This window comes from Musca autumnalis, unplaced genomic scaffold (assembly GCF_047663935.1).
Source record: "Musca autumnalis isolate F117 unplaced genomic scaffold, ASM4766393v1 scaffold_4, whole genome shotgun sequence".
NCBI classification, from domain to species: domain Eukaryota; kingdom Metazoa; phylum Arthropoda; class Insecta; order Diptera; family Muscidae; genus Musca; species Musca autumnalis.
Genome location: NW_027411977.1, coordinates 216,880,399 through 216,892,560, shown reverse-complemented (window position 1 = coordinate 216,892,560; position 12,162 = coordinate 216,880,399). Strand labels below are relative to the sequence as shown.

At 33.2% G+C, this 12,162-nt stretch overlaps 2 protein-coding genes across 20 annotated transcripts in view; both read right to left on the bottom strand.

Moving 5' to 3' along the window:
* Cln7 (CLN7/MFS domain-containing 8) overlaps positions 1-12,162 on the bottom strand; it is a 63,680-nt gene that overhangs the window by 38,844 nt on the left and 12,674 nt on the right. The window lies entirely within an intron of this gene.
* On the bottom strand, positions 1,929-3,422 carry LOC141401525 (protein roadkill-like). Its single transcript, XM_073981816.1, has one exon. It carries the CDS (start codon positions 3,113-3,115, stop codon positions 2,120-2,122), a length of 996 nt encoding a protein of 331 aa, XP_073837917.1. The 5' UTR covers positions 3,116-3,422; the 3' UTR covers positions 1,929-2,119.

Here is a 12,162-nt window from a genome sequence, read left to right as displayed (position 1 = left end):
GACATAAACTTTTCTATAGAAAACTTCATCTGACATGAACTTTTCTATAGAAAACTTCATCTGACATGAACTTTTCTATAGAAAACTTCATCTGACATGAACTTTTCTATAGAAAACTTCATCTGACATGAACTTTTCTATAGAAAACTTCATCTGACATGAACTTTTCTATAGAAAACTTCATCTGACATGAACTTTTCTATAGAAAACTTGATCTGACATGAACTTTTCTATAGAAAACTACATCTGACATGAACTTTTCTATAGAAAACATCATCTGACATGAACTTTTCTATAGAAAACATCATCTGACATGAACTTTTCTATAGAAAACATCATCTGACATGAACTTTTCTATAGAAAACATCATCTGACATGAACTTTTCTATAGAAAACTTCGTCTGACATAAACTTTTCCATAGAAAACTTCGTCTGACATGAACTTTTCTATAGAAAACTTCGTCTGACATGAACTTTTCTATAGAAAATTTCATCTGACATGAACTTTTCTATAGAAAATTTCTATAGAAATTTACTTTTCTATAAAAAATTTCTTGTGAGATGATTTTTTTTTTCGAAATTCTGATTTTCCAAAAGTCATTTGATTTTCTGGCCATTTTCGAATGTTCCTTTAGAGTTTTCTCCGAAATTGTGGAGAATAGAGTTTTTAAAGGATTTCGTTCAGAATTCGGAAAGAAACTCGAATGTTCCTTCCGATTTTTTTTCGACAAAACTTTTCGAACAATTTTGTTCCGATTTCGGAACGAATTCAGCATCAGAATCGGATACTTGTGCAGAGTTTCGGTCCGAATTCGGATATTGTTAGCTGGGAACTGTCTGTTTTCATTACATCTTTCATTCATCTGAATTAAGGTCAGACAATTGAATATATAGTCAGTTTTTCTCAAATAATCGGTTTCTTGCCAGTGTGGCCGTTCATTTTTGTCACTCATCATGCAGCAACAAAATATTTTGTGGTTGCTGGACAGTTTGACATTATCGATATTTCCGAAAAATCGACAGTCAAAACTGATCGTGTGTACCCCGCTTTTTACATTGAAATATTTTTTGTTGTATTGTAGACTGTTTGTTAACGATCAGTTTTAATTGTCAGTTTTCTATAGAAAAGTTCATGTCAGATGAAGTTTTCTATAGAAAAGTTCATGTCAGATGAAGTTTTCTATAGAAAAGTTCATGTCAGATGAAGTTTTCTATAGAAAAGTTCATGTCAGATGAAGTTTTCTATAGAAAAGTTCATGTCAGATGAAGTTTTCTATAGAAAAGTTCATGTCAGATGAAGTTTTCTATAGAAAAGTTCATGTCAGATGAAGTTTTCTATAGAAAAGTTTATATCAGATGAAGTTTTCTATAGAAAAGTTCATGTCAGATGAAGTTTTCTATAGAAAAGTTCATGTCAGATGAAGTTTTCTATAGAAAAGTTCATGTCAGATGAAGTTTTCTATAGAAAAGTTCATGTCAGATGAAGTTTTCTATAGAAAAGTTCATATCAGGTAAAGTTTTCTTTAACAAAGTTCATGTCAGATGAAGTTTATAGAAAAGTTTTTATAGAAAAGTTCATGTCCGATGGAGTTTTCCATAGAAATGTTCATGTCCGATGAAGTTTTCTATAGAAGAGTTCATGTCAGATGAAGTTTGGAAAAGTTCATGTCAGATGTTTGCGTTTTTCTATAGAAAAGTTCTTGTCAGATGAAATTTTTTATAGATCATTTCAGATGCGGTTTTCTATTGAAAATATATTAGATGAGTTCAGATCCGTTTGTATGTATGTACGTATGTTTAAAAGTCAATCATAGGTCGTCGGGAGGTCCACATGTAGTGAAGGATAACAGAAGAATATCTAATGATATAGGACTTGTCGGCCGAATGCAGTCCTTCAACTAGACCTAAAACACGAATTTGAAACAATATAAAACACCCAATTCATTTATTTTATTTACTATGCAATTCATTTGGATACAAATGGATTCTTATTGGATATCTTATTTTTAGGAGGTATACAAAAATACAAACGAAACATAAAGAGATTACAAAAAACCAAACTCAACATAAATTCATGTTATTTTATAAAATCAGTTTATATGGATATAAATAAAATGCTCTACAAACGTTCCTGTAGGGCCTTTTCCAAAATTTCGTTATATAAATCATAGTTGGTATCTTTGAGAATTTTCCAACCCTCTGTTTTCATAACTGATTTCAAGTTTGTATTTATAAATATAATAGCATTCTTCTTTAAGAGTTGATTGGAATGTCGGTCGGCCAGTAAGAGAATCTCAACAGATGAAGCCGTATTGATTGTTTCAGTTAATATGCCTGCACACATTGTTTCCAAATCGTCCAAGGCGTATTTATTAGCCGCCGGAAATAGGGCTAATGCCATTTCCTTGGGTATCTCCTTGCCGGTGTATATAAAGGTTAACATTTCTTTCATTACATCAGCATCCATGTCATCAATTGTTATCCGATTTGTTTTATTCTCAACAAATGCACTGTGAAGCATAGTGTCAAAAACTTCGCTACGGGCACTTAAAACAAGTTTATGGGCCATGAATTCAGTGCCATCTCGTGCAACCAGAATAATATCGGCATATTTGTTGTTCACCAAAATCTTTAAAAAATCATTTATTAGCTTCGGCTTTGATGTGACTTTATCCAGTTGCATCTGTTCTTTTGTTTTTATCTTTTTGGGTACATATTTCACTTTGAAGATAATTTCATTTTTAGTTAAAAATTCTTTAGGAGCCTTGAATAATGAAATACTGTTTTTCTCTTCTACGGGAATATTTTTGGTAATATTGTAGCCTTTTACATCTATCAAAACTTCGAAAAGGCCATTTGCTGTATTCGCTGAAATCAGCTGAACACGAGCGTCGTAGTTATATTTACTTTCTGCAGAACGCCAAACTATTAATAGTTTCCATTCAGATATGACATTTCCATTGCGCCCCGTTATTGTTGTTGGAGAAGTTACAAATCCTCCGTCCTTCAGAAAAGTTTCATCAAAATCATCTCCATGAAATTTCCAAGCAAATGTATTATCACCTATTTCGCTTATATTACCACGAGTACAGTTCAATTTATAACGAGAATACATTTCTACTTTTTAATAAAAAATACTATTCTTGCTGAATTCAATTTCTGTCCAATTCGCCTTCGAGATACGAAAAATTTAACGCTGGAACAACCTCATTCAACGTAACTTGTCTAATGTAATTTGTGCACGACGCATTGTGAAACAACAACATTAGCTTCACAACAATTGCCTAAGGTGGCTTGGACACAGGACAATTTAGTGTTTGACCGTGTTTAGACACTCAAACTGGAAAGAAAATTTTTCTTCTCAATTTCTTTTAAAATTTCCTTGTTGTTTAGACACGAAAATCATTGGCCTGTTCCCGTACTTTATAAAGTGGTAAAAGTCGTAAAACTTGTAAAAGTCGTAAACGATTTTCATATAAATTTTGTGTACGGGAACGCAAAATGTGTAAAATTGGTAAAAATTGTAAAAACTTTTTAGTTCTGGAACAGAGCTCATGTTTGTGTCAATTTTATAATTTTTCTTATTCTTCTTCACACTCATTTTCTCATTACGCCGTTCAAAAACAAAGCCAAGGCAAAATTGTAATGAAAAGTAAAAATGGACGTGAGTGATAAACAATTAATCATTAAAGGAACCCTTGAATTGCATTTTAATTTTGATATTTCCACTTATTTCTAATTGTTTTTGCTTAAAAAATAGTTTTTCCTCCAAAAGGTTTTTTTACAATTGTCTTCGCTGTTGTTTGTTTCTCGACAGAGAAAATAAAATGAAAGAAAATGCAAAAACAAATCTGCAGCCAACTTCAGGTTGTATACGAAGAACAACGAAACAAAACAGAATTTGCCAGTACAGAGGTGTGTGTACCCCCTCTTATTCCTCTCTACTCCCTCGCCCATAAACTCAATTTTCTTTCCCATCAACTTTCCCTGTATAAACAGGGACTTTGGTCTAGTGCTGTCGCAATTTAGTTCATATTTAAATTAGGCAATTTTCCTTGCGGCAATTGTCAGTTTGTGGGTGAGAGAGGTTGTTGAGAGGCAAAAGGCCTCGGCACATACGGCGCGTTGAGCGTTGTGTTACAACAACCACATGAAAACTTCAAGAACAAACTTGGCATCACTTACACATTTTTCATGTGGTTGTTGTTTTCAACGCGCAACGCGTCGCACAACGTACCGTATGTGCCGGGGGCTAAAGGGTTACCATATACCTCACTTCTCTCTTCATCAAACTGACAATTGCCGCAAGGAAAATTGCCTAATGTAAATATGGACTTATATAAGGTATATGCATGAATTACAACAACCCAATAGAAAATCAAGTCTTCGATGACATGTTCGCCGACGATTCGTTAATGAAATTTCCGAAATTGTCATGCAATTTCTTGCAATGTGTCACCAGAAAAAACCAAAAATACTCAAACGAAATATGCTATGAAAGAAGTGTACATATCCAGAAATTGTTAATATTTTAATACGACTGGTTTCGTTCAAACATTACGTTTTGAATTAAAAATTCGGAACATTTTTCTAAATAGCGGGAGGTAAGTGAAAAATAGTATGGCTGATATACGTATTAACTTTAAAACAATGATTTTTGTTTGTTTCTTTAACAAAGGATGAAGCAATCAACATAGAATTGGAAATTTTATTTGGAGTCTATTATATTGGAACGCGATCCTGGAAACAATTAAAGGGAAGTATATAAATGACATATATACATATATTTATACATCACAAGATTGTGCATAATGTTTTATTCTTTGCAGAATTCACCCAAAAGGATGGTTGAAACTAGAACTGACATTTATTGTTATTAAATTCATGAGTTAAGTTCATGGTAGAACAAGAAAAGGTAGCAGCAATACCCAGCTGACTGAACTGGGTTGTAGTGTTAGTGTCAAATTCCATTCGACATTTTATGTATTTATTTCTATGTTCGATGTATATTAGGGATATATATTTTTGAAGAACAAATTTATTCATCAGAAAAAAAACTATTTCCCATAAAGACGGCTTCATATCATTGACATGTAACCTTCTCCAGGTCCGAACGACATGCCGCACACTAAAACACCGCTTATAGAGGCGGTACAATATTTGTTAATATGTGTGGTATTTTGTTAAACTTGAAAAGAATAAAGCCCTAATAAACATGTGCTTTTTTGTTTTCAAAAGCAAATGATTGAAACAACTTCTCTTTTTTCAATGAATTACCAGCGACCCGAAACATTTTTGCAAGTATTCTACTTTCTGCGAGAAATTATGCATTTAGTGGAATGATATGGAAACATTCAAATTGAAAATCTAACGAGTTTTCATTCATGTTTTCCAAAATATTCAATCAAATGTGAAAAATTATTAGTTTTTTAAATTCCAATAATTTATAGACATTTCCTTGTTTTGTTTACATTTACGTTGACACTAAGGTTTACAAACAAAAACAAATTCCTTTGTGGTTGTTGTTCGAGTTGTATTTGTTGTAGTATTAACTTTACCTTGTATTTGTTCTACCATGAGTTAAGTTATTACCTATCGATAACAATCGATACATTCGATTATAACATCTTTCCCCTCTTTTATAATTCAAGTGCATATTAATTAATTTCATATAATGAGATCCAATAAGAAATATAATAGAAAATTATATATATATATATATATATATATATATATATATATATATACAAGGTGGCATGGTTTAATAAGAAAGGTTAGCCAAAGCTCTTTGTCAATTTAAATTTTTTCATTCGAGTATGCCTAAAACTTCAAAACAATATAAACAAACTGTGTATGTGTGTGTGGTGTTTGAATAACATGTCAAACAATTTTAAAAACAATCGAATTCAATGATTTTTAAAATTGTTTTTAGACCATTTGTATGGAAGAAATTGGTGAGATTTGCATTGAAACAATCAGTTTATCATATTCACAACTCGATTATGTGGAGAAAACTTAACTCTTCATTCATTTTTCGGGGTTTTTATAAAATGCTCAAAAAATGCATTGTAAACAAACCCACTTGTTGCTTTTATTTTGAAGTTTTAGGAATTCAAGAAAAACAAGGTTTCTATAGATTTTTTCATTTAAACCTACCTCTTTACTTATACCATGCAAGGTGGTGTTCAGTTTTAAAAGACATCACGCCAAGCAGGATCAGGTACCTTAGACATCTAGTTGGTAGTCCTGTAGTTGCCTTGGAAGTCTGCGGTTCCTAGTAGAGCTGTGCTTTCTAGTTCGTTTAGCTGATCGATCCTTTTAGTTCAGGTCTTTTGATTGAACTAGTTCGTTCTTTTAGTTCAGTAGTTCAGGTCGTCATTCAGCAAGCACTTTGCAATGAAACTCTCTAAAATGTTGCTCATTACCATATAGTTGACCGAAGATCCTATTAACTGTTGATAATAAATTCGGAGAGTGTTTTTCTCGTTGGTAGAGTATACCCAGTATGGTACAAATACACAGGTAGCCGCATCGGCAATTGTTAGTAACATAAGATGTCAACATTTGACATCAATTCAATGCAATTGACACATTATGTTACCATCAGCTGGCGTGATATTGCTACCTGTATTATTGTACCATGATACCCAGGACTGTGTGACACAAGTTATATTATTTTTTTTTTTGAATTCTGGCTCATCAGCTATGTGTAGCGCATGATGACTTTTGCTACCATTTTGCCTATCAATTTCTTCTTGAGAGCTTGTACTTGGCAATTCTACTCCAACCGCGTCAGATTCCAAGTTCAGAGTCCTGTGTGTTTGCTGCCGTTTCAAGAGGCGGTTACTGCCTTTTCACCACCAAAGGAATATGATGATGCTTTGTCTTCATGTGTCTACTTAAATTGCATTTCGCTCTTTTATGCTTGGTTTACATTTACGAAATCCACTCGATTTCAACTGTCAAATCCATAGGTTAAACGTCAAATGAAATCCAGATGAGATTTCATTTGACGTTTGAGCTATGGAATTGACAGTTGAAAGCGAGTGGATTTCGTAAATGTAAACTTAGCATTAGATTCATTTTCCTTAAAATGCATCCAAATTCCACCATATTTTCTGTTTTCAGACATATTACTTTCTAAGAACAAATTTGCACTCTTCGATTGAGAAAAACTAGCAAAATGTAATTGTCTTACCCTGCGTTTACACATGACAGGACAGTTGAGTACATGTATTAATTGTCAAAAATCCAAAACTTGCCTGTGTGACGTAGGCGTCTAGACGACTGAAAACAGTTGTCAAATTATGAATGAAAATCGTCGATTTGTTTTTGTTTTCCGTTCACATATTTTGTTTTTGTTCATGTTTTTTTGTTTTCAAAACATTTCTATTAATAATCTCACTTGTTTTACAAAAATGTCAAAAATTTGTTAACCCTACTGTCTGTGAAAAAATTATGGACAGCTGACAAATGTGCAAACGCCGGTTGAAACAGCTGACATTTCTTTCGTTCTTTTACTGAACTACCGAACTATAAAGAACGACTTCGATTGATCTAGTTCAGTCGTTCTTCGAGGTGAGTCGTTCAATTGAACTAGTTCGTTCGCGAACTACACAACTCTAGTTCCTAGTAGGTCTAGTTGTTGGTAACGGATTTATGGGCGTAGAGTCCTGTTCTCTATTATTTTGAACACTGATCTGGATTTCATCGTTTGCCTCTTCAGGATGATGCGTAACCTCTGAAGGGGGTTCCAATCGGTCTTACCTTATCGCCCATGTTGTCGTGCATGAATACTGGGACAATTGTGTGAAAATGTCGTCAACGATACCAAAGGGCTGTCAACAAAGAGTCGTGAACGAATTGGAAATGTCGTGCACGAGTCATCAATGTTGTCTTGAAGACATTTTCTATTGGGAACTAACAAATTTACAAAAACAACATTGTTGTTATTGAAAATTAATTGTCAAAGAAAATTGAATTGAGGGTCGTTCCAAAAATTTTCTCAGAAAAAAAAGAACATTTTGAAAATCCTCTAAAATCATGGTAGTGGTACCACACCAACTAATAGAATATGAAAAGTCAAATCCCTTTGTCCCGATTTACATTAGGCGAGTTTACTTGCGGCAATTTTTCTCGTTCCTCTATAATCTTGCCTCTTGCGTTTATAAAAGGCAATTCTGTTCCGACAAGTTTTGTTTTCAAAACAATGAAAATAATAAAAGGAATTGCCTGAAAATTGCCGGTACGAGCAATTTTTTTCCATTTCCATTCACCTTACGTGTCTCTCCTACAAACAGAGACTTGCCGCAAGTAAACTCGCCTAATGTAAATTGGGACTTTATAAAAAATTATTTTTGTTGTAATTTCCCCAACAACATAAACAAAGTTTTGACATAACATATTCGAAATTTTACGATGTCACTACCTGGGTTATTGTGCCATGTCTAAAATATAAGAATTTTGAATCAAAATGTAAATATAATGCATTCAGAACTCTCGTTGATAATGTTCTTTGTACGTTTAGGATGAAAAATAGTATTTTATGATAGCAAATTTCGAAGTTTTAAATTGCATGAGTAGACCCTATTACATTTTGAAAACTAAATTTACAAAAACAGTAAGAATACAGCTGATTGTCACTTCTACCTTATATAAATATGCCTTGCTTTGTTCCTTTACATTTTTAATGGTAAAAGAGAAAACTGTCAAAATTGCTCTCTCATGAACAGTTTTACCAGAAAAGTAAAGGAACGAAAAAATGGTAGATCTGGTAGCAATGTCAAAAAGAAACATAATAATGCAATTTTCTTCTTTTATTACCCAGTTTTTATTTTGTTTTATCAGCGTTTGCCTTTTTCTTCTGTTATTTGTTCATTTTTTTCTTCATTGTCAAAGAATGTCGAAAAATCAGTTCTACCACTTTTTACCTGAAGAAATTCATCTGGTAGCCTTTGGTAGAAGTGAAAGTAATTTTTGCTCTCTCTCCTCTCTCACTCTCTTAAAAATGGCTTCCAGTTTTACCACTTTTTGGGGTTAAGGAACGCTTTGCAGGTTAAAAATGGTAACCTCAGGTAATACCCCGGTTACACTTAACCGCATTAACCCAGTGGTAACCTCAGGTAATACCCCGGTTACACTTAACCCAGTGGGCTTGGTTTTCAAATGTCAATTCCATAGCGCAAACGTCAAATAAATCCTCATGAAGTGGGTTAACCCGACAAAAATCTCTAGTGTAACCGTACTATAAGTAAATGAACACAACTAATGCTAATGCTTGGTTTACATTTACGAAATCCACTCGATTTCAACTGTCAAATCCATATGTTAAACGTCCAATGAAATGCAGATGAGATGAGAAATCTCATCTGGATTTCAATTGACGTTTAACCTGAAAACGAGTGGATTTCGTAAATGTAAACCAAGCATAAGCTGGTACTACATTATATAAAGTTTACATTTACGACATCCACTCGATTTCAATTGTCAATTCCATTGCTTAAACGTCAAATTAAATCCAATGGGTAATTGGAGTAGACGTCCAAAGCAGTAGTGCGATTCATGAAATTATGGGCTCTTTGATCGAGTTCCATACTAGAGTAATTTTATTAAATTGCTGTAGTGGGTAACTCGATCTGAAAACTCCTATAAAATGAAAAAGTTTTTAGTGCAAGTTTCAGTGTGTGACAAAAGACCAACTAGTTAGCGACGAAAGTTAAGTAGTCGCTAAGTCGGGGTCCAAACTAGGGATAGGCAAGTCGACTTTCGATTAATCGATTAGTCGACTTTTTGGTTTGAAAAGTCTAAAAATCGAAGTCGACCTTTGGTTATAGAGAAATCGAAAAGTCGACCTTACATGGTCGACTTTCGATTTTCTTACCCAACATTTTTTACATGCCAAATATTGTAATAACACCCTCTGTTGACAGCAATATGTATCAAAAAAGCTATAAAATCGATCAAAAATCGATTTTAGTCGACTTTGATCATAATCGAAAGATCGAAAAATCGACGTTTTTGTTAAAGGTGAGAATTGAATGATCGAAAAGTCGACTTTTCCGTTGAAGGTAAAAATCGAAAGATCGAATAGTCGATTTTTGACTTCGATTACGTATCCCTAGTCCAAACTAGGTTGAATTTCATTAGTCTCGGTCCACACTAGAGTGAATTTCATTAGTGTTGATAGAATATAATCTTTAAAATTTTGTTAGAAATTGTGAAAAATATAGATTCGCCGTGACACATTAGATTGTGGCAAATTTTATTTCAAAAAATTTAAGCAACAATTCTATTTATTGTTTATATTTAACACATGACAGGACAGTTGAGTACATGTATTGATTGTCAAAATCCCAAAACTTGCCTGTGTGACGTAGGCGTCCCGACAACTGCAAAAACAGTTGTAAAATTATGAATGAAAATCGTGGATTTCTTTTTGTTTTCCGTTCACATATTTTGTTTTTGCTTTGTTGCATCCCAGTTCTGTTGTCTTTTTTATTATTTGAAATAGTTTTGTTTTCATTTGTTCAAAAATATTCATGTTTGCTGTCTACGAAAATTACCAGACAGTGACGAGGCAACTAGCCAAATGTTTGTATGTATAAGTAAATCAGAGTTGTATTTGCAGACAGTCTGTTTTGTGTTACCCTGCGTTTACAAAAGACAGGACAGTTGACTTCATGTATTGATTGTCAAAAACCCAAAGCTTGCCTCTGTGACGTAGGCGTCCAGACAACTGTAAAAACAGTTGTAAAATTATGAATGAAAACCATAGATTTCCTTTTGTTTTCCGTTCACATATTTTGTAAATTATCATCTCACTTCTTTTTCACAAAAATGTCAAAAATTTGTTAACCCTGCTGTCTGTGAAAAACTGATAGACAGCTGGGAGACAGCCGACAAATGTATGTATGTGTTAGTAAATCAGAGTTGTATTTGAAGACAAACTGTCTGGTGTAAACGCCTAGTAAACGCCAAGTTACAATTTGTGAGGCATGGTAGAACAATAAAGGCCTGCTTACATAAGCTGCCTTGCCTGCTTACCTTGCTTACTTCTGATAAAAGAATAAAAAAGAAAAGGGCAACCCAGTTCGAAATTTCCTCGGCCTTCTTTATTCTTTTATTTTTATTATGTCAAAAAATGAAGCAGGAAAGCAAGGCAATCAGGCAGAGCAGCTTATGTACGCAGGCCTTAAAAGGTAACAACAATACCCAGCTGACTGAACTGGGCTGTAATGTTAGTGTCAAATTCCATACGACATTTTATATATTTATTTCTATGTTCGTTGTATATTAGGGATATATATTTTTTGAAGAAAAATATATTCATCAGAAAATAAAACTATTTCCCATAGAGACTTCTTCATATCAATGACATGTAACCTCCTCCAAGTCCGAATTCTATTCTATCTGCAAGAATTGTTCTTTTTGCGAGAATTTATGCATTTAGTGGAATCATATGAAAACATTCAAATTGAAAATTGAATGGTTATATTACACCATATGTTTTTCACATGTATGACATCAGCTGGTCTGTATATTAGTATACCAAAGGTGACTACATACATGTGAAAAAGCATATGGTGTAATATAGCCAAATGTGAAAAAATATTAGTTTTTTAAATTCCAATAATTTATAGACATTTCCTTAATCTGTTTACAATAGCCGATGACACTAACATTACAAACAAAAACAAATATCTATGTGGTTGTTGTTGAGCTGTATTTGTTGTAGTATTTACTTTACCTTGCTCGGTCTACCATGATTTTTAGGGGATAAAATAATTATTTTAGGTCTAACAATTTTGGGAATTTTGTCAAAGGTCTTGTTTTTGTAGGACGAATTAAACATTTGAAATATCAATCTATTCATTCAGCTGGCCTGATGCAAGTACCTTGAAACTGTGTCATGGGGAAAGCTTTTATTTTGATCACTGACTTATAGAAAAAGTATGTCAAATATTAAAATTATAAGCTTTTTAATTTTACCGATTTTTTGTCGGTAACAACAAAATAGTTACAGACACTACAGATGCTTTGTTATGCTACACTGACCATGTAGTAAGTCAGTCAGTCAGTAATAATAAATAATAAAAAAGTAAATGCTAGTGAAATTGACCAAAAAGAAATGGCCTGTTCCAGTACTGCAAGAATCTACTAATT

Excerpts from the sequence above, each read along its gene's own strand:
- LOC141401525 (XM_073981816.1), bottom strand. The coding sequence starts at position 3,115 with ATGTATTCTCGTTATAAATTGAACTGTACTCGTGGTAATATAAGCGAA.